Source organism: Candoia aspera, chromosome 1 (assembly GCF_035149785.1).
Source record: "Candoia aspera isolate rCanAsp1 chromosome 1, rCanAsp1.hap2, whole genome shotgun sequence".
NCBI classification, from domain to species: Eukaryota; Metazoa; Chordata; class Lepidosauria; order Squamata; family Boidae; genus Candoia; species Candoia aspera.
In genome coordinates, this window is record NC_086153.1 from 159,624,550 (window position 1) to 159,647,845 (window position 23,296).

Below are 23,296 nucleotides of genomic sequence, written 5' to 3' on the forward strand. Positions count from 1 at the left end.
TTTTTCACTAAACGAATGTAGGAAGCATTTGCATGAGTGAAGGGTAAAAGACACCCCATCAAAGCTCTTGACTGAGGGACAAACATCCTCAGCCTGAAAGCACTGTGGGTCTGACATAAGGTTTCCTGCTCAATTGTGACCAGATCCTCTGTGACAGTTGGCATGTTGTTTTTATCTGTTCTCTAGTCTTATTGTAAGACAAACAACAGCAGGCAGGGTTAAAAGGTGACTTCCTTTCCTCCAGAGCAAAACTATCATTAGCTGCTGCTTCCCAGCTACCTGCCAGAAGTGATTTATAGATTCCATGGCGGAGAAGGGAGGGGAGGAAGGCAGAGAGCAGGGCAGAGCTCCAGCAGAGCCGGGATGACTTACTCTTCTGTACAGTTAGATAGGGGCGTAGGATGAGAGTGTCCCAATAGATAGATACAGCTTTCCACAAATGCTTATCCGCGCCTACGTTGCTTTGAAATACCCCAAATACCAGTATATATATATTGGTCCTATTATATCCCTGGAAACAAGCAGATGTGTGTTCTCTTCCTGATCCCCTCAGATTTTGAAACTCCACTACCTCCCCTTCCCCAAAAGAGATGTCTCTTGCTCCTTTGGAAGATAAACTTTAATTACGTTTGAGTTCCAAGAGCTTAGCTTTTGTCTTCTCCCTCAGCCTGTCGCCAAAAACACACATTGCGGTGAAAGGAACAAAAATTGATTCAACTGTGGCTGAAATACGTTCTTTGTGTTTCCAAAGATGAAGCTCCTCTCTTCAGGGGACTCCTCTTCCATGTAACGTTTCCTTAACTCTTAAGCCTCTGTTTTTTTCCCCACATGCTTGAAAATACATTTCTTCAAGCGCCTTATACTGAACACTTGCTCTTCTCTAGAGGAAACCTGAGCCAAGCCACTTCTTCAGTTTGTCTTTTGTGAAAACGGACTGGATTGCCAGCAACAAAGTTGTGCTTCGAGTCCATTTAAGCAACCCACCCTTTAGAAAGCAACCCACCCTTTCTCCTTCAGAGAAGCACTGCTGAGCCCTGATGTCTTGCTTTCTTGTAGTGCACAGCCTCTCACTCTGTGAAACTGTTAGGAAAGCATCTGATGTGAGGTGATAAATATTTTGGACTCTTCAGTGCTTCGGATTTAAAGGTATTCAGCCCCAGGCTGCAATTGCTTAGAGTGGCTGCACCTTTTCTCCAGATGACATGGCTCCTCTCCATTGCTGCAGCAGAGTCCTGTGGGGGGGGAATACTTTCTTTTAAGGAATTGCAAACAGATGTCATGTGGGAGCCCCTGCACTCTCGGGAGCATCTTTTTACCTTCAAGTGCAAAGCACTAGACACCCCAAGGAACTGGCATAATTGCTAACATACTTACTGATTATATGCCAACTATTTAAGTGAGTGTCAACTTTTAGCAACCACACAGATAGATCTTCTCCAGGATGATCTGTCCCCAACTTGGCCCCCCTTCAAGTTTTCCAACAGGGCACCCATCGCCACTGTAATTGAGTTCATCCACCTTGCTGCTGGTTGCCCTGTTTTTTCTTCAACCTTTGCCAGCATTATGGACTTCTCAAGAGAGCTGGGTCTTTGCATAATGTGTCTGAAGTACAATAACTTGAGCCTACTCATTTGTGCTTTGAGTGAGAACTCTAGATTGATTTGTTTGATGATCCATTTGTTTATTTTCTTGACTGTGCATTGTATTCCCAAAAGTCTTCTCCAGTACCAACATGTAAAAACACCAGTATTCTTTCCATCCTGCTTCTACTAAACCAAAGTTTCATAGATTGAGCACACTTGCTAAGAAATACAGATGTAAAATGAAGTGGTCTATTCTACAACATTCTATTTTTTCCTTGCAATGGGCCAGTCTGAGCATTTTGAGAGCACTTGTCCATTTCCAGAAATGTATGTTCTAAAGGAGAGAGTATTTTAGATGATCTGGATGCCATCTGGCCCCACCACATCTGGATTCACTTCTGGAATAGTATGAGCCACCCTGGATGGTTTGGATCAGCTCATCCCTGGGGGAAATGCAAGATTCTGGTAAAGAACAGAGTATTCCAGGAATGAACCTCTTAATGTTGTACATAAGTAATAGCTATTACAGTGTGGCAGTGGATAACACATTTTGTCAAAATCATTCCTTCCAAGATAATCAGCTGGAAAAGTTAAAAAGTATATCAAATCATACTGTCCGTAATGTAGAGATGCTGATTTTGGCAGGTTGAGAGTGGCACTTTGGAAGGCTGGAGCTATGTTGAGTGCATAAAATGTTAGATCATAAAATTAGCACAAGGGGTGTACTGTTTCTTCTTTAAAAATCCATTGGAATGGAGATGCCATGATAAAACAAAAGGCCTTCAAAATAAACTTCTGGAACTGTATGCCCACTTTTGGATTATCACTAAAGATGGGACATTTTGTTATCCAAATGTAATAATTGTTAGTTGAAGGTATGGTTCTTTTGCTCTAAAAAGCCCTTGCTCTCTAATCCTGGTTTCTCTAAACACATGGCCAATTCATCTAGCAAGCCATTTGTTTTTTGTGCTGCAACCATACTGGAAATAACCGCTACCAAAGTGATAGCCAAGCCACAGGCCTGCATATAGATTCCAGAAAATGCATGTAAAAATTAGTCTAAAGAATTACCAACAATATTAGATCCCAGTTCCTAAAGCAGAACTTGGCAATTATTTTTTCCCCTTGGTTGAAGACTGTATCTTGTGCTACGGCAGGGCTGAAGCAAAGTCCAGATAAGAGTAGAGCCAGAATGGGTGCCTCTTCCCCACATACAGTGTTCTCTCATTCTGGCACCTTTGTCCCCCCCCCCACCAAGAACAAAGGTTAGAGTTGAATACATGCAAAGGGCTTATGAGAATGACCAGAAGTTGCCCATAGCTTCCCCCTTGACTGAAAGAATACCCCTTCTTCCAGCTTCTGTGGTATTCAAGCATTCTGCATCCTTTACATGCAATATTTACTCTCTAGGGCAGGTCTTCCTGACTTTTTAGCACTTTGAGTTAGTGCTGGTTACTTGAGAATAGTTATATGCCAGTCTGATTCCCTGATAGCTGTACTGCTACTAATGAGCCACAGAATGGACTAGCTTTATCTGAACGAAGGACCAGGCAGCTTTTTTATATAGTAGCACAAGATTGACTGTTTAGCATTTAATGCAGAAGTGAAGCCAGACCAAGGAAAACACAAAGTGGTTTCCATTACTCCTGCCTTGGAATCTATGGCTAAAGCCATATGTTCTCCCCATTGGTTTTGACAGGCTTTTTCCAGTGTAGTTTGTTTGCATTAGCAGTCAGGCCACTTCTGCTCAGAGCATGAATGGTCACTTGGAAGAAGCATCATGTTGGGAGTCAATGTGGGTGGAAGGGAATAGTGTAAATACATGCCAGATTAGATAGAATTTCATATCTTCCTGAATTTAAACAACATAGTAAGAATGCTGATTAGACTAAGGTACTTTTTGCCCTGCATTCTGCTTCTTGCTGGGGTCTGAGAGGCCCCACCATGAAGCCAATAATTTTTTTCTACCTGTTGTACTGAGATGCCTGTTGCTTCTGAATGAAGAATTCCTGTATGACCATATTCCATCAATGTATTTAATTCCCCTTTAAAGCTTTTTCAGACAGTGGCCTTCAGTAAATTCCATGAATTATTTACTGTATGTTGAAATGTTTTCTTTGGCACATCCTGAATGTAAGGCTAATCATATACATTAGCTAAACCTAGACACACACGCAAGCTCATACACAAGCTATATGGTTTGGGGAGAAGGAAGACTTCATTCAGTGAGGGTGTGGCCTCCTGTTCTAAGAGCTTTTGTGATTGCAATCACTGCTTTCTTCACACTCCTTGATTTAAAAGATGCAGGGGCTTGTTCATTTTTTAAGTGAAAATTGGTGTGGTACATCTATCTGTCAGTCTGTCATCTGCATAGAAAAGCAGGAGAATATACACATACATACATATATAAGCTCATACAGTAAAAATACAAAACAAAAAAGGAATATAACCATCAAGGTATGCAGGCAGTGAGACCCAGTTTGATGGAGTGGTTAAGGGACCAGGCTAGAAACTGGGAGACCATGAATTCTAGTCCACCTTAAGCACAAAGCCAGCTGTGTGACCTTGGGCCAGCCCCTCTCTCTGAGCCCTAGGAAGGAGGCAAGGGCAAAGCGCTTCTGAAAAACCTTGCCAAGAAAACTGCAGGGACTAGTCCAGGCAGTCGCCTGGAGTCAACAACGACTTGACGCCCCCCCCCCCAATGTAGGCAGAGTGTTATCTCATGTTAATAATATATTTGTAGGCCTTTCCTGTTCTTTTGCATCCGTTTGGTTGCTGTTGATCTTGCCTTCTTTTACAGACTCATTTTTGTTTTGTATTTTCTACAGAGTTGGGAAGTATCTTGGGGCCATCTAAATGGACTCCCTGCTTAATGCAGGTACACTTGTTGGCACATTCACAACATCCCGGGTAGATAACTGATCAGCCTTTGCTAAATATCTCCAGCCAACAAAACTGGTCCTACTGTCTGATAGGTCTTACCACGAGGATATTCCTCCTGATGTTTTCTGAAACCCTTTTCTTTCTGTTTTGACCGATTTATCCTGCCCTCTGGAACAATAGACAGCAAGCCTGGCGTACCTTCTGGATGACAGCCTTTTCATGTTTGGACACAGCTATCATATATCTGCCTTAAATCTTCTTCTTTCTAGGCCCTTTTAGTGGACTTGGGATTTACTGATCCATCACCATCCTACCTTCTGGACATACTGCAGTTGCCCAACATCCTCCTTACAATGTGAGGCCTGAAATGGGACACAGCTGCCCAAGTCAGCCACACAGCACTGAGGCACAGACCCTGGGGCTATCAGTGCCTTGGATTACTGTGTCCCGTGTCAGCCCCGCTCCCTTTCTCTCACTTGCTTCTGAGTTGGTAATAGTCATACCACACAGCCCCACTTTGGTTTATTTACTCTTCTGCTATGTGCTCCATCCCTTTGGGCTGGAAACATGCACAGACGTAGCCTTGCCTGTTTTAAAAACTCCACAGAAGTACTGAATGAATAGGCACCCATGTCCTAAGAGAAGAGGGGAGAGTGAGAGCTGGCCACCTGTTGCAGTAGCAGTTTTGTCATGGAGGAGACCAGGGTGAAGCTCTGTCCTTCTGTTGGCACTACATTGCTTGAGTCATGAGTATTACTTGGACTGCTCTGGTTGAGTGGAGAGAGACTGAAGGACAAGAAGTCCAGTTCATTTCTAAGGTAGGAAGCCAAGGCAGTGAGTATTAGTAAGAATTCCTCCTCAAGTATAGGGGATTGGGGAAAAGGAAGGGCAGAATCCCAGGAGTGTGTCTAAGTTTGTCATTATTACATTACTCACTTGAGAATAGCCTGCTTTATTTTGCATGAGATGGAAGAGAAGATATCTGTGCATACGTGGTGGAGGGAGACCACCTAAATCAGGGGACTGAGGGAATTTGACTTGCAAGACTGGCATTATACTTACATTTCCCATGCTCTTTGTTTCTTCATTTGTTTTAGATAAGTGTAGTTTAATGAACTTTGGCCTTTTCACATTTTGCATTTTTATCAATAAAATCTATTTTGGTGTGGGTTGTATTTTGGGTATTTTTGTTTCTTGGTGGCCATGCAATTGGCCACCAAGAAACAGAATGCTACACTAACATGGCTTTTGATTTGCTGATCTAGCATAGTTATTCTTAGGTTATTATCATGATGCTGCTTCTTGAATTACATGTTTACAGGCTGTACTTAAACAAATGACGAGAATGCCTGTTAAGAATGATGACAGCTTTCTGAAAGTCTGTGGCTCTCATAGTGGAAAGGTGATGGTGGTTTTGGCCAAAGTAGCTTGCACCTAAAAATTAAATCACTAACTTAGTTTTCTTTTCTAGTAATCCGATTGTACTCTTCTCCAAGAATTCAAGCTGATTTATACTCTGCAGCAAATTGTAATTCTAGAAGCCAGTTGGTGGTTCTTGAGTTTATGCATTTTTTTTAAGTTAATTGTCAAAACATGGCAAACAAAGTAGTTGTGCTGGACCTCTTCAAATATATTTAAGTGGAGCACTCCCAGTGTTAGAGACTTTGGGGAAGGTTGTAGGATAGTGTTTTATAAAGAGATACAGCCTTGCTAAAATCCTGAATTTCTGTTTGACAACAGGGATGCAGTTCAATGTTTTTTGATTCTTAGTTGATGTTAGTGGAGAATTGTCAAAGGCCTGCTTTCTGCTTTCCTAATCTGGTTCAGAGCACTTCAAGAGTTCTCACTATACAGATTTTCTAGCAACTTCTAAGCATACTTCTACTTGGGGTGGGGTGGGAGAATGTTAGGGTAGTCTGTAGCCTCAAGCCAAAAACCAAAATACTCTGGTATCTGTTGTGGTCTTCACTGTACATATTTTATTTGTAACAGGGTATTTACTATGTAAATACAACCCAGTTTTTCTATAGTAGTAATACATAACTCTCAGTGAAGATGCCGTCTTTTGCATATTACTTGCAGTGGGGAAGGCAAAGAAAGCCATAATATGCAGATAAGGGTAAAGCCATACAACCAAGTAAGTTCTGTCCTTGCCACATTCTGAGAGGAAATGCAGTGAGAAAATCTATCAGAGTGATGAACTTGGAGGTCTTTGTGACATCAAATATAAGACTAATCTCTTTCTGCCTGTCACTCTCTGTTGACACATTCAGAAATTCCATGTTCTTTCTGGCAAGTTGGGGCTACACCAAATTGCTGGGTTTAAAGATATTCTCAGTAAGTATACCAGGTTTGTTTGGCCAGTTACATAAATTTCAAACCTTTAGTGACATATCAGAATTTCAGCCCATTTCTTTATGGTTCTCATTTATTCTGCTCAGAAAACAAGCATATTATTTACTGAACATTTACAAGCAGCCTGAACGATGGAAGCTGAAAAGACCCTGGAATGGAGCGTGGAAACATTGTGCCTAAGGAGACATTATAAATACACAGACCCAAGAAATGGAGGAAACAAAAAATCTAAGAGATGGAGCTATGAAGTAGTTGCCAAGGGCAAGGAAACTGGACCTGAAATATCTCTGTAGATAGACTGTAGGGATGTGAGATATTGCAAAACTTGCTAATGTAAAATTACTTTTGCTTACAATATGCAGGATTTGTTTAGCATATGTATATTTAGTTAGACCATAGGTCTATCTAGAGTGATGATTTTTCCAGCTGCTTTATGTACAGATAATTGCAAGGTCCCATATATAGCATGTGAGTAAGTTCCTCACATTTGGCTCCTGCTTACTAAACCAAGTGTCCTTTGTCTGCATGGTCAGCATAAATAATAAAATGCAAAACCATGTATAGAATTTTTAAAAAATATTATTATTTTCTTTGTCCCCCTTGCAGTCAGAACTAAAGAACTATGTTTCTTTCTAGAGATTCCTTCCTGAAGCCTTTGGCCTACATTTGTCTCCCAGAGGAGTGTGAAATATGTTACAACCACATTGCTAAACTGTGCGTGAGAGGGAACAAGAGAAGCTAAGTTTGATTTCACAAATTAACAGCCAGTTCAGTTCTCTACACCCACCCAACTAAAAATTTGTACTTTAGTTTCTAAAAGAACTTTCGATTGCAATGTGTCAGAAGTTTAGAAAAGATAGTAGAACCAATTGAAACTTGTAAGACTGAATCTACAAAACTTTGGTCTTCTTGACATTAAAAGCTACATCATTTTGTTCACATGATTTAGTATGATGTGTGAGTCTGGTGATTTGTAAACCATAGTCTTTATATTCTAAGTGAACCAGATCTCTATGCCTTATTCAATAAACCATGGGCAAAACAGGCAGGGCTTAGTATGGTGCCTGAGCCCAACTTGCATTTCCTGTTGAAACAATAGCCTAGATCCCTGCCTTTCTTGGTTGGTGAAAGCCTTCCAGAAGGAATCAGGCCACAAGAAACCATAGCTTGGCCAAACAAAGTTAGGTAACTCCCAGCCTGTCAAGCCTGTCAGTAACGTTGCCTTTCTGGGAAAAGTTGTTGAGAGGGTGGTATGGCTGCACTTGCAGAGAGCTCTGGATGAAATCCACGTCAATCATTCTTGTAGATGGGGCTGGGATATGGGAGTTAACATCTCCATGAAGCCACTGGGAAAAGTGATCCACCAGCACAGAGTCAGGTACCATTACTAGTTACATATATCAGTTCCAGGTTGACCAGGAGATGTGGTTGAGATTCTGTCTCAGCTGTTAGGATCTGGATGAGGAGGAACTCATATCCAGGCTCATATCCAGTCCCAACAAGATGGAGTGGCTTAGGGTGTGAAGTCCCTGTGAATCCAGAAACGTTCTGTCTTTGTGCACAACGTTACTTCCCCATCTAGAAGTCCATGATCTGGAGTCCTCCTGGACTCACAATTCCTGCTCTAAAACCAGGTGGCAGCTCTGGTAAGAAAGGCCTTTGCATAATTCCTTCTTGTGCCCCAATTTTGGCCTTTTCTGGCCTGGGAAAGTAACACTGTCATTCATTTATTATTATACTTGTATCCCGCCAATTTGACTCACAGCAATTTAAAGCAAAAACATAAAACGTTCATTCTAAGGGGCAATAAAATATCCACAATAACAGGACTGAAAAAGAGCATTAACACATCCTTAGTTGGTTGAAAAATAAAATATTTAAAATATGAAACAATTACAGAAAAAACTGATAGTGTCCATATACTACAGAAACCCCCTGTAGAAGAGATTCAGTGTTGTTTCCTGAATATTATCAAGCGGGGTGAGCCTGATACCATTGAGGAGGCTGTTCCAGAGGGAATTCCTCAGACCCCCATTAGAATCCATGTAGGTCTCTAAGGTGCCCAAGACAGACTATCTGAATCAAACTCTGTGCCTTGTGGGTGCAGCAGGTGGTCATCCATCTCCATCTGGATAAGGTAATGATCTGTCCACCACAAAAGAGTGGTAACCGTCTCTTCCTTATCTAGGTCAGTTCTCAGTTAAAGAAAGATGAGGTCTAACACATGCCTGCCTATGTGGGTTGCACCTGAGATTTCTTGAGACAATTGGGTGCCATGGAAGCTGTGAATTCTTGGGTTTTTCTGGCTACTAGGGTATGAATGCTGAAGGTCACTAAAACTAAAAAAGTGGGGGCCCTCTAATTGCTCAGAAAAGATTTCCTTTGGGCAGCAGAGCAGCTGGTTCACCAATATAATCCCTGCCTTGTCTCTGAGGTCCAATTTCACCCCCAAAAGCTTCCAGAGCATGACCCTTGGTCATAGGTTTGGTGAGTTTAAGGATGAATGCTACCCCAGCCCTGATGTTGAAGTTTCTGATGGACCTGAATCCCAGATGGGCAGATTTCTGAGAAGGCAACATTGTCTCATGCTTTGGTCACCTCCTATTTGGATTACTGCAGTGTGCTTTACGTGGGGTTGCCCTTGAAGTTCACTCAAAAGTTCCAGATAGTCCAGACTTGGGTAGATAGGAATGTCTTGTGATTTGACTATATAGCACTCTGAGAGCTGCACTGGTTACCAGTCTCCTTCTGGATGTAATTCAAGGTGCTGGCTGTCACCTTTAAAGCCCGTCATGAATCAGGACTTGAATATGTGCAGGATCATCTACTTCCAGATGTTTCTGGAAGATAAGTTCTCTCTGGATCCCATCCCTTAAGGAATGCTGTCTCCTGACATCCCAGAGTCAGGCTTTCTCCATTGCCACCCCCGTTCTTTGGAACAGCATTCCCCCTGCCATCAAATAGGATCCAATTCTCCTGGCCTTTCACAAAGCTGTTTTGGAGTTTGAGGGGTGATTTTGTTGTTGCTGTTATATTTTTGTATAGTGTTTTAATCTTATTGTTGAAGTGGGTCTGTAAGCCGTTCAGAGTCAGGCATGTGTTCCTGTGGTTGATGGGCAGCCATATAAATATTTTTAACAAATAAATAAACTGGGCATTCAATGGTGACTTTCCGTAAACTGCTTTTGCAAAATTAGATCCTAGGTAATCCACTGCAACCTGTATCTGTGCAGAAGAGCAATGCAGGAAAGATGAACTTATCTGCAGAGAAGCTTAATATCTTTTAATGGACATTGTAATTAAAAGGCTGCTAGATATGTTGCTACCAATTGTTGACAAAGGTATTTGCATACTAAAGCTTATTGCTAATGTTTGAAGGGATAGCATAGCGAATGTAGAACTTTTGAGTCATAGAGCTGGAAATGGCTGGACATTCTGAGCAGCAAGTCTGAGCCATACACTGACTGAAGACCTGCAAACAGAGGGCCGCATTCCTCAAGAGCAAGCTCATCTGCAAAAGCAACCCATTTACTTCTACATGTGCAGCCATGCATCAGGATTGAGTGCTGACCCAAGAAGTAGCTTGCCTGGATCTCTTCTCTGTCATTTTGGCAAGACAGATAAATGAATGATGATAGGTAAAATGGTGTCAAAGTAATAGTAAATGCTGTGGAGGGAAGTTCTTTGTTTTCCCTGCTAGTGGGAAGATGAGCCAGAAACCATTGTAGGGTTAGATAGTAAAACCTATGTTGCATTAATTGCAGTCTGGAAAACAAGACACTGAAGACTAATAGATTTCCTCCCTTGCTTCCCAAATTGCATTTCCTGCCATGTCAAATAGATTGGTGATCTGGTAGTTAGAGTGGTGGTAGTGGTGTTTTTTTCCCTTTAGCACAAGGCATGGCTTACTGCAAAGTGGAATTCTACAGAAGAATTCACAGTAGTCTTGCTGTGAAATATGTGTACTTGTATTGTTGAATTTGCATTGTTCTTTTGCCATTGTACAAGATTCCTGAAGTTACAGTCTTGGACTGGGACGTCCTGGCCTTGTATAGTTTTGGTTTCTCCGTTCTTCTCTGGGTTCCTTACTCTTGTATACTCATTGATTCAGAATGGAAACTCTGGGGCTACTGCTAGGAGTTGTACATCAGCAGGATCTGGATAGCCCCAGATTCTGTACCCCTTCTTTCTGGATGCAACCAATACCTGGTGGTTGTGTTTCCAGAGTTTCCCATGCCTTTCAGCTATAACTCCAGCTGCCACTACATAAGTCTCTTAAGATACTCTTGGTCATATACTGGGGAAGGAGCAGCAACCAGTTCTTCATGAGAAGAGACAGCTGTGCTCCCAAGTTCATAAGAGTGTTAGATTCTTCCAAGATGGGTGACCTAATTTTTTCAAGGTTTTCTCCTTTGTCTTCAGTCATTCTAAAAACTTGGAAACACCACTGGTTAAGACCTATTTGCAATGCTGTTTCCTTACCGAATGATACTATGCCAAACATTTCCTTGTAGGGTGATTTATTTATTTATTTCTCACATTTCTTCACCGCCCATCTCACCAAGCAACTCTGGGTGGTTTACAATTCAATTAAAATAACAAGAGATTAAAATAATAAAAACAAGTGCATCATAAAAATATAAATACAAAATATAAAATCCCAGATGGACAAACAATCTCGATAAAATTCCTCGGGGCCATATCACAGCGCCAACCACCCCCATGCAAGGTGTTAAAGCCAGGTTTCACTCCCTTTTGGAAAGCAGGAGAGTGGGGGCCTGCCTCACTTTTGGGGATAACGTGTTCCACATGGCGGGGGCCATGGCAGAGAAGGCCCTCTTCCTGGACCCTGCCAATTGACAATCTCTCATGTACAGGGTCCGTAACATGCCCTCTCTGCCTGACATACGTGTAACCCTCACGTATAAATGAAACAGAGGTATTGCTCTTCAAATCCTAGTGTTTCCTTTTTCTTTTTATTGTGGTGTAGAGACACATCAGAGTATGCTCTACTGTGAAAATCAGCATTCTTTGTGATGGATGTTTGCAGCCTAAAAATGGTAGGAACAAAGTGCATTGTAACCTCATTTTATAAAAGAAAGGTCTGTGATTTAACATTGTAATCTAAAATACTAACTGAGAAATATAGTCCCAATTCATCTGGAGAACAGTAGATTAGGTAATTTTTAAAGAAGTTCTTCATATTGATCAACTTTTCTTGGCGACAACACGGAAGTGGTTTGCTATTTCCTTCTTCTACATCATCTAGCCCGCTCCTCTCACCCCAGCCTGGCCTGACCCTGCATAGCTTCCAAGACCAGAGAGGGTCATCCAGATGCTGCCACCTGCTGAAAAAGGTCAGGGTGGTTGCTGCAAATCTTCATCACTGTGGTTAAAACTTAGCAGTAATGCATCTGTGGAACGGATCTTGACAGTTTAACTGCATTTAATGCAAGTTTGCTTATTTATTGAAATGTGCAGTTTGATCCAAGAAATTAGTGATCCTGGATTCCTGTAAGATTTTCTGTGCATGTAAGGAAATTGTTTGGTGTGTGTGTGTGTGTGTGTTTTATTGGGAGAATGCCGGTCCCCGCTTTGAATTATTAGCATGGCCTGGTACATAAACAGGGTTGGAGAAATACAGTCTGGGCTGCCTGAGCCAAGGAAGATTGACAGATTCCCATTCATAAAATAAAAAGGATTTGGGCAGTAGTTCTTAACACTGCAATGGCACAACCCCTAAAATGATAACAGTAAATCAATTTGTATGACACACAGACACCCCCATCAAGAAAACTAAGATTGTACTGGGGCTAGAGCTGAACAAGAAATGCACCACTTTAATAATTAAAATATCAGTATATCAGAAGGTCTCTTGAGGTCTGCAATTCAGTAACTTGCCCACTGCATGCTGGCACAGACAAAACAAGGAACAAAGCCCGGAGTGAGTTTTGGGAGCCCTCCTACATTGCCTGCACAAGCCTGATCAGGTGGAAAAGAAGAAAAGATCACCCCACCTTACCCTACCTCCTCTGCGAGTCCCAATCCAACTTGAGCACCTCTGGCTTAGGGAGTCGCCATTCAGCCTACAGTATAATGAATGATTTGAGCAAGGCGGTGAGGGATATTTAGAGGAAGGGATCTGCAGCTAGTCCCCGAAACAGTTTTTGTCTTCCTTGTCTTTTGGAGTGGATTCCTTCCAGTGCTGCCCTGATCATTATAGTGGAAGCAGAAAGAAAACTGATGAAGACTCAAAGGCAAAAAAAGATGCAAGATTACTGCTCTACAACTTCCTTAAGCAATCTCAGCATATTCTGACCTGCTTTAGAGCCCTGTTCTATTGCAGCTGGTAGGAAACGGGCCCTGTGTTTCAAAAACAGGTATTGTTTCCTTGATACTTTTTCCTCAGTCCAACCTTCATTTCCTTAGATCAGTGTTTCTCAACCTCAGTAAGTTTAAGATGTGTGGACTCCAACTCCCAGAATTGCCCAGCCAGCATGAATTCTGGGAGTTGAAGTCCACACATCTTAAAGTTGCTAAAGTTGAGAAACACTGCCTTAGATAATCAGTCTCCTTGGGACATGCTACAGCCAAACTAGAATGGTTGCCTAATGGAGGGATAGCTCAGGGCAGGAAAAACAACCTCTTGTAAACATGAAGGATACTGTTGAATGCTGGATGGGCCTCTTGTTCTTCCTTTCTGTGCATACTGGCTACCACCCAGACACAAACTGCTTGAAGCAGCTAGGTTGCCTATTTTATTGTTTAGAGACACTGTCATGCATTGGGATGCCTTTTTCGCTGACTAGCTTTGGACAAGAACCTGGAAACTGTGGCTTTAAAGAAGGAGCAGGCAACATTATTCAGCCAAATGATGTTTTTGGCCTCCAGGGACCCTGGGAGCGTGGCTAGTGATGAAGTGTTATCACCAGGGGGAAGAAGGATGAACACTTATGGCTTATTTTTTAGTGGTTGATTTTTAATATTTGGGGTTTCTTTGTGTAAAGCTCCTTTATTCTGAAAATTAGTAATTCAGTGGCATGTTCTTGGGGTAGTCTTGGAGTACAAAATGGGAATTGGGGTCTGTGGACTGCAGGTTGCGCAGCCATGCTCTAGCAGACAACCAGAACAGTAAGGCTGTAGAGAAGGGTTGTCATCTTAAATGAGCTTTGTGGCCCTTTAAATGATGCTGTGATAAGAGAGTATCATGTCTTAGCACTATGGGAATCAAAAATCGAGTGCCTCTGTTGACTCTTTAAAGGGGAGGGGTCATATTGATGCAGGTTGGGGTGCTGTGTCAAATGTGACTCCAAAAACAGGTGTACCTTTTTCCATCCCTCCCCTCTGTCTAAGGTTTAATATAAGAATAGCATGACAGGTGAAATGCCATGTTTGTAACAGAAGCATTTGAGTTCAAAATTTTGTGTTAAATTTTGCCCACATGCTCTGCCTTCATATTTTGCTATTTACAGCTTTTAAAAATTCCTTCTGACTTCAGCTGCGCATTTGTGAGCTTATGCTGATGCATTAAAAAGATAGTTATTGCAAGCAGAGCTTTCTCAGAGCAGACAGAATGATATTTTAAGAAGTCAGATGGGGTCACTTATTTGCAGTTATGATGTTCATCCACACTTATTTGAGCTGGAATCCATTGCCAAAATAGAATTCAACAGCTGATGCAGCTAAAACTTTGAAAATATTTTTTCAAAATATGCCAAGCTTTGTATAAAAGCACTGTAACTTTTATTGCTCTCCAATTTCTCTTTCAGAAGAAATAGAAAGGAATTAAGCAGCTTTTTAATCCAGTGTTTCTCAACCTTGGCAACTTTAAGATGTGTAGACTTCAACTCCCAGAATTCTCCAGCCATCATGCTGGTTAGGGAATTCTGGGAGTTGAAGTCCACACATCTTAAAGTTGCCAAGGTTGAGAAACACTGATTTAATCAATCTGTGAATCACTTTAAGTTGTTTCATAAGAATTGCTTCTGTCTTAACAATTCGCAGTGTCAAAAGGTGGTGATGTAGTAGGTAATCCTAGGTGTAGTTAGCTTAAGCAGTTCATTTCCTGCTCTCGTGCAGGCCAGGATGCTGATTTCCCTGGGAGGTAACTAGTATGAAGATCTAAAGTTTGTGCAGCAGATGTCAGCCCAGATTTGCTGGTTAGGATCACAGGGCTCCAGATGAATTTGTTAAAAGTATGGCTGGAGGGCCAAGGCTGTGCATAAGTAGTGAAAACGTATACTGTGCATCAAATAAGTATTCAAACATGTCTTTTTAATTCTCATTTCAGATGCACACATTGATCAAGCCTCAGCTTGCATGTACTTGGTTATAAAGGGGCTAAAATTCCCCCCCCCTTTTTTTTTATAAGCAGTATATGTTCATATGCAGTTTCCAGGATCTCCAAAGGAGTCCTATGCATAGTCCCCTTGTTAGAATATTGGCATGTGGTTTCTGGCTCCAGGTATCTCAGAGTATCACACCACTTTGTGACTTGTGAATTCTCACTGCAAGGTTTTGTTTTGTTTCAATTGCATATCAGTTGAAGATAAATATTTGCCGTTTCTTAGCTGAGTGTAGTATGGGTTTGCCCTAGAAAAATCAGAAATGTGTCCCAACTTTTCTTGGTTATTGGAAAGCAGAAAAACTAATCTCAGCAACTTGGGGTAAGTTGAAATGCAACTGTTAGTCTGTGTTGTTTTTCTCTGAATTGGAGAATACAGGGATTCCTTTGAATTTGTCAAAAGGGGAGCAGGAGTTTGGGTGGAAACTTGATGGTATGGCTATAATTTGTATAGAAGCAACTTAAATAGGTTAGGTACATCTCTGCTTCTTAACATTAACATTTTAAGACCACATACTTTGTGCTATGTAGTCACTACGTAGCAACTCTTCTTGTCTCTGCCAGTAATAGCCAGTAACAAGGGGCAATGCAGCTTGCAAGTTTTTGTAATATTCTGACACAGAGCACATGGGTACAATAGAGAAAGTGAGACCTGACTCAGGGATGCTGTTTTCAATACAGTAGTGTTGTGTGCCCTGTGCCTCCCCCTCCAAAAAAGATTTAGGAAGTTTTCATGATGTAAGAGGTGAAAACAATGTGATATTAAATATGGCCAGAGCAGAAGAATTACATAACAGTCCCTCTGTGTAGATTAGACTGACTATTCAACTAGCTTTTTAACACCAAATTGTATACATTGGTTTGTAAATAGTTTGACTGGGTTCAAACAACACTAGACTAAAATAAAGAATAAAGTAGTTTGTGATTCAGCCTGTTTTAGACATAACATTGTATATGCAGAAATTGTGACTTGTTTGCCAAAGTTTTAAGGTTTAGGATAACCAACTGTGGACGAGTTTGGAAAAGTTGGTCAGTTTAAATTCTAGCAGTTTTTCTTTAGGGAGGGAGGTATCTATTGTGACCCAAATCTGCAAAAAAAAATAGTAGTTACAACTTAGCTAATTTTGTCCCATTTGTTTTTTGCAGAATGCCACCGACAGTTCTTCTAATTCTTCTCAGAAAAGAGAGCAGCCTTTACGAACACTAGCGTCTTCTCCATCCTTTGAGCATCATCGAATTTGCACCCGTGGCCACTTTCATGACCAGTTTAGCCCTGAGCATTACCATCTAGAACAAGTGAGTCTGTCTTTAAATTCCTTCCTTGCTATTCCAGAACGGTGATCTTCTCATACTGTGCTTTGACCAGAAAGCCTGATGGTGGCTACCTAAAAGATTCTGCATGTATGAGTGCAGGAACTCTTTGATACCAATGATCTTCTGTACTTCTATAGTCTTCCAACCATAACTGGCTGACTTTTAGGAAACAGCAGAAGATTTATTAGGCCTGGTATGTTCTAGTTGCCTAGTTAAACATTCATCTTTCTGATTTTAAGCAAGAGGTCATGTGTTAAAACCAGTGTTCCCCACTCCTCCTCAATATGTACTGTATGTAAGAAACAACATTGTAAATTTTGACTGTATCAGTAGCTGATAAGCTTCTGAACATGCTCTCCAGATGCTACAGTCATATGAATGATTGGTTGTATAGCTTAGCTTTCTAAGCTCAGAAGGAATAGGCAACCTTGGGATGCTTGGGGCTTCAGTTAATGCCATGGTTAATGCCATGGTAAGGGATTGTGCGAGTCATTTATTTATTTTACTTATTTATTAAACAAATTTATATAGCCACACGACTCATACATGGTGACTCCAGGCGGCTTACAGAAGCTCATACTCTAAAACCCCAGCTTGTCTGCCTCTGCTATGGAGGGGAAGCTTGGAGGCACCCTTTTCAGCATCCTTCTCTACTCTAGAGAGAGTATCAGTTGAGAAAGGCTGCCTTGCTATGGGAATTATAGTTTCATGTGCCACAATAATTTGTACTGTTGGCTTTCACTGTACATAAAATATTTTTAGCCCTTGCAATAAGTAAGGATTTTTTCATTCACCTGTGCCATTTTCTGTACTTGCATCTCTGATAAATCTACTGCTACAGGCAGGTATACATGTCATACCTATTTGCTTGCCTAAAAATTGTGCTTTCTCAAATCTCTCTCTCTCTCTTTCTCCAACAGTCAATCTTGCGATCATGTCGGCACGTCAGCTTCCCCGATGATGATGAGGAGATTGTACGGATTAATCCACGGGAAAAGAACTGGGTGACAGGCTATGAGGACTACCGTCATACCCCTGTGCGGGGGAAGTACATTGATCCCGATGATGGGGACTCCTATGTGCAGTTTGCCAAAACGGAGACCTCGAAACATGACTACAATTACCCTTACGTTGGTAATGCTGATTTCAACCGAGGGGATGATATTAAGGGTGCCGTGATAAAAACTCAGCCGGCCAGGTGTAAACAGCGGCGGCGAAAAGAAGACGGGGAGAGGTCACGGTGTGTCTATTGCAGGGACATCTTCAACCATGAGGAAAACAGGCGGGGTCAGTGCCAGGATGCTCCGGACAGAGTCCAAAGCTGTATCCGCCGAGTCAGCTGCATGTGGTGTGCAGACAGTATGCTCTATCACTGCATGTCTGATCCAGAAGGAGACTATACAGACCCTTGCTCCTGTGATACCAGCGATGAGAAGTTTTGCCTTCGGTGGTTGGCCCTAATCGCCTTGTCCTTTCTGGCCCCTTGTATGTGCTGTTACTTGCCCCTCCGGGCTTGCTATCACTGTGGGGTTATGTGCAGGTGCTGTGGTGGAAAACACAAAGCAGCTGGATGACAACGCTCCAAGCTAGTGAAGGTCTTTTTTCTTCCCCTTCTCGGTCCGGAGCGTTCTCAGAGTTTGTGCCCACCTGAGCCAGCCTTGGGAGCCTGTTGGAATCTGGGAGCCAGACGGCTTCTTCTTTTTCCCTCCCACTTGGCTGCTATGCGTTGACTGCTCCCGGAGTTCTAACAGACTAGTGTACAACGTAGACGTTTGCATTATAGATCTGTCATCCAGCAGAAGGTCTTCTGTGTGATTATTCCTTCCCTCCTGCAAGGAAAGAGATTGAGATGGGAAAGATTGGATGTGATGGAATTCGGAACAGCTCACAGGTGTAACCTACATTTAGCAAGCTCATGGCATCTCTGAGAGTTATGGTACAATGGAGTGAAATCCCACTTTGGCTTGTGATCTCCTTGCAGCCAGCTAGAGGGTATGGATTTGTGTGTCTAGAGAAGGTGTGTGTGTGGGTAACAAATGTGCACCATGGTATTATCGGGCCGACAATCACACAAGCTACAGTTCCTGCAACGTTCTGTCGTGTTTTCGGTAGTCTTTTGGGATGATTTCTCTATTCTGCAAGGATGCAAACGAATTTTCTGATTTTTGAGGGTTCAGCTAAAATGTGGGAAATGAGCCTTAGTATTACCTGTACAATATGTGATAATCTGAAAACTCCTGTGATTTCAGACCAATTTTTATACAGAAAATGAAAACTTTATAAATAAGTCTCTCCTCTTCCTCTTTCCCACAGCCACCGTCGCCTTTCTCTTCCAAATTGCAGTGGAAAAATTAGCTTTGCATTGATGTTCTTCCCAATGAAAATAGTCTTTACGCTGTGGTGTTCCTATCTGAGACAAAGGGGGATTTTGCATGTTTTGAAATTTGACACGTACACAAACTTTGTCTACAGGTCAGTATGCTAAGGATAAGGGAAAGAATCCTCCTCCCTCCCCACTTCTTGGAATCCAGGGTGGGGGGGTGTCTGGAATTAACCCGAGGTCTTACACTTTCCAGGGGATTCCAGACTAATCCAGAAATATAGGGAAGCCTTGACTGCAAGACATTTCATTGGTCAGTGTCTTTGCCTTGAAGGCCTTTGAACCTATGAGGGTGCTTTGAACATTTTCTATCACGGAGTGAGACACAGGACTGCCTGCCTGCACCCGGGCTCAAGGAAGGGGTCTAACACAGCCAGAGGGCTCAAGGTTGCCACCACCAGAGCATTTGACAATCACTTAGATGTAGGCAGGAACATGGCTTCTTTCAATCATTCAGTTTTTTTCAGTGCAAGTGCATTTGTTTCTTTTTTTCTTTAAAGAAAAGCCTAAGAGGAATTGACACATATTGTCCCAATCATGAATCCAGAGATGTCTGGTGAAGCTTACTAAGGTAGTCAATTTTACTGGAGTTTCTCCAGAGACATTGCAGAGGTGGGGAGGGGAGAATTAAAAGAAGCATTTACTCATGCTTTTAGTACCAATGCATGCTCCAGCCTCTCTCCCTGTTCTTCACCTACCTGCATGCCTTTGTCCTGAGGTGAAACTGACTGACTGAGAAAGGATTCTCCATCCAGGCAGCATGTATCTTCCATTCCTCAAGTTCCTGGCTCTGCAAAGTACCTGTACTGTGAACATGAATAATTCCCAGTGGAGTTGGGTCAGTGTTACTCCTTCCTCTGTTCCCAGTTCAGTGACCTAATGCACAGATAGGAAGCAAAAATATTGAGGCAAAGTTGCACCATGGTGTTTACAGGGTTCTCTGTTATTGGCCTGAACCAACACCCCACCCCCAGCCCTCTGCTGTGCAGACAACAGGATCAACCTGCAGTTGGCATAAGGCCACGTTGCTCTTCACTCTCAAATGCACTGAACCAGCGTATTTGGCATCTGCAGAGAACCAGAGCGAATAGGCCTCGGATCAGAGTTGGATGAATCCCAGCCCCTTTGTACCCGCCTGCCGTGAAAGTACTGTAGATCCTGGGACCCTTCAAATATTTTACTGGCCCTTCATATCTGAAAGGTGGGCCCTGCTGGAATCACCAGGCACCCCAACACTTGCAAGCAGTGAATCTGAATATAACTTGGTAGTGCATAAAGTGTGCATGCATTGCAGAACCTGTTTCAGACCCGCTTCTTTGATTTCTAAGTTGTAAAATACAGCAGGGTGAAGCGATACCTTAATTTTGTGAGGTTTTGACTTTTGTTTTCTTTAAAGCCATGTCTTGTGTACAAGGCTTGTAATTAGCTGGGGAAATAATATTTTTCTAATATATGATGTGGAAATAGCAAAGGTTTTATTCAAAGGAATAAAGTGTAGAACAGTTTAGCTATAATATAGCATAGTACAATCTGAATATTCTGAGGCAGCTAGGCACCGGCTTGTAAGAACAGGCGCCGCTCTTCGTGCTTTGGGCAGCTGACTGCCGGGGCATGTGTGGCCTTGCCCCACTCCCACCTCTTCTATTGCACATAGAAAGAAGTCTTAATTGAAAGAAAAGGAAATGGGTTTTCATTTTGGCCAAATAGCAGCCACAAAGAGTGAACACGCTTGCATTGTTCCATGCGAAACAGGCCCACAGTTCCTTCCAGGGGGGTTGCTGCTTCAATCTCATTTAATTGCATATGCAACGATCTGTGATGTTATGGCCAAATCCTGCAGCCAGAGCACCCCAGGTTATACTCAGGCATTGATTTCACAAGCAGAGGACATTTCCCCTTTTCGCAGCTCCCTGCTTTGGGCACGTCATAGAATGCATTGGGCCAATCCAGAACAACACGGCTGGGATCCAGCACCCTCGCGATGAGCAACCCTCATGAACCCAACTCCACCCCAACTTTTTGCCATATGACAAGCCACTCTTAAAACTCAGGGCACCTCAGGAGAAGTCTTGGGGAGACACCACCCTGGCTTGCGGGTGTCAGCGTAGAAACCAACCTAAGAAGATCTTGAGTCAGCTTCTCCTTGCATTGGCTTGACAGGCAGGAGCTGCTAGAACATTCCCCGTTCCCTTGCTGCCTGGGCCCTGTTACAAGCTCCTGGCTGCATTGAGAGGAACTGATGCTAAAGCTCCTCCCCATGCCAATATGGCCCCCCTTTTTGGGAAGGAGCCACTTTTCCCCTTCCAGACCCCTGTGGGTTTCTTGGGTCACCTTTGCAGCTGAGCAGTGAGTAAACTTGGCTGTAGACTTTCTGTCACAAAGGTAAAGTGAGGACAGGGCAAACTCAGATCTTTGACGTATTATGCAGAACAATGATACCGGGTTTGGGGCAGTTAGTTTTAGTTCTGCATTTTATTGGGAACCTACTTAATTTTGCATTTTCAACCCTATGCATGAACTGAAATTCAGTTACCTTTTGAAATGTGCACTTACGTGAATGTTGGGTTGCAGTTCTCCAAACAAAAAAATGCAGTATTGGGGATCAGGAGAAAGGCGAACAAAAAGAATCAGTGTGTAGAATTGCCTTCTGCTGGGAAATATGCTTACCATTTAGCACAAAAATGGTACAAATATTCACCTAAAGTTTGTATTAAAAAAGATCAATACAAAAATGGGATAAGACTAGCTTAAGGCTTGGAAAAATGAGAAATTGAAATTTAACAGTTTCTTTCATCCTTGATAGGGGGTAGAGTCTGAATTGGATCACTTCATCCCTCACATACCCAGGGAATCATGTAATTCTGTTCTCTTTTTTTAGCAGATCAGTGAGATTTGACATAATCCTCTCCTTGATGGGCCAGTTTACTATACATCAAGTATTTAAAACAAAATTCCTCAATTGCAGCCTGCAGTTCTATATAATGTGTGAGTCAATTGGCTCTAAGTTCTTCATTGTAGTGTTTCAAATTCCAGATTTGGGATTTGTCTGTAACATATAGACAACACATATAATATAAATGAAAATACTGCTGTTAAATTTCCTTTTGTGGAAAAGTGCTAAATGGTAAGGGAAGCTCTTCACTTTATTTTAGTATTATTTTTTGAACTGCGGGCGGGGGGGGGGGATTCATGGGGAAAATGTGTATTTTTGTGCCTGACAGCAAATGACAAATCTCTAAAGGGTGACTAGCAAACATCAAGCCAGCCTCAAAATAAAATAATGGAACAACTTTATTACCACAGTAATTACTGCAAAGTTGTCCCATTTTCCTGAATTTCTGTAAGGTCTTTCTCCTCTACAAAGCACAACACTACAGAAGAGATCTTAAGGATTGCCAAGCTTCTCCATTCAAATGCCCCTATTTATTTCACTGAAGCAGCTAAAACTCCCCACCTTCCTATCTGCCTTCTTCTGTAAATTCCCTCTTCCCACCTCTACCTTGGCTTTGTTTGAATCCTTGGCACTTTGTTTCATGTTCCTTCTTTCTCTCTGTGCGTTGGAGCGAGAGGGTCATTTTGGGAAGGAGGCTTCAAGTGGGGCACAAGAGCAGAAATGGAAGGGGGGAACTGGGGGGTGTAAATATTTCCCATCGATCCCAATTGCAGCTGATCCAGGTGTGGCGTTCTCCTCCTCTCAGCTTTCCAGTACTGACATTAATCATCTGAGAAATTATTCAGATTTTATTTTTGTATCTGTGGTAACAATCCATTAACAAAAAGGTTTTTTTTTCCTCAGTTGTGATTTTTTTCAAGCTATTGCTCATGTTAACGGATTTAAGTGCCTGAAGCGACCTTCCATTATGTATCTGTATACTAAAAGTTAAAAACTCAGTTGTATTGATTTTTATAAGCCTTTTTACCTCTGTGTAAAGAATATATATACAAGTGTATGATGTACATTTTAGTTCTTAACTTCTTTTTTATTGTTTCTAATAAGTATGATCATTGTAGCTATTGCTTTAAAAATGTACCATGTAAATATAAATACATCATATAAAAACAAGTAAGTGTTTTTATGTTTTGATAAACGGGACACTTTGGGTTATTGGTAAGGTTCAAGACAAACCTTTGTGGTGTATTTCTTATTACTAAATATACACCTTTTTTTTTTTAACTTTTTTTTGTTTTTTATTTATTTTCACAGAACGATTTCTTAGCACACAATAAACCTTAGTGTGAAATTGGTGAGTGGCATAGTCCAGGTCTGTCCTTATCATGCAGAAAATGTAAAAAGTGGAAGACTTGTATTCCCCACCCCCCGCCCCCACCCCGGTGTATCTTGGTTCCCCTTTTTCTAATCCTTTTATGGCAAAATTCAGATGAACAAGCAGGTCTTTAATTAAAAGCCTGAGTTTAGGTAAGGGTATGGCAGACTTT

The 23,296-nt window shown here is 41.9% G+C and overlaps 1 protein-coding gene across 1 annotated transcript in view; it reads left to right on the forward strand.

Moving 5' to 3' along the window:
• The window catches only part of SPRED2 (sprouty related EVH1 domain containing 2), an 83,538-nt gene extending 60,619 nt beyond the window's left edge, over positions 1-22,919 (forward strand). The window contains exons 5-6 of the mRNA XM_063316641.1: positions 16,312-16,461; positions 17,400-22,919. Coding sequence (XP_063172711.1) covers positions 16,312-16,461; positions 17,400-18,053 — 804 coding nt within the window. The 3' untranslated portion in view covers positions 18,054-22,919. The remainder of the gene's footprint in view (positions 1-16,311; positions 16,462-17,399) is intronic.
• The last annotated feature ends 377 nt before the right edge of the window (positions 22,920-23,296 follow it).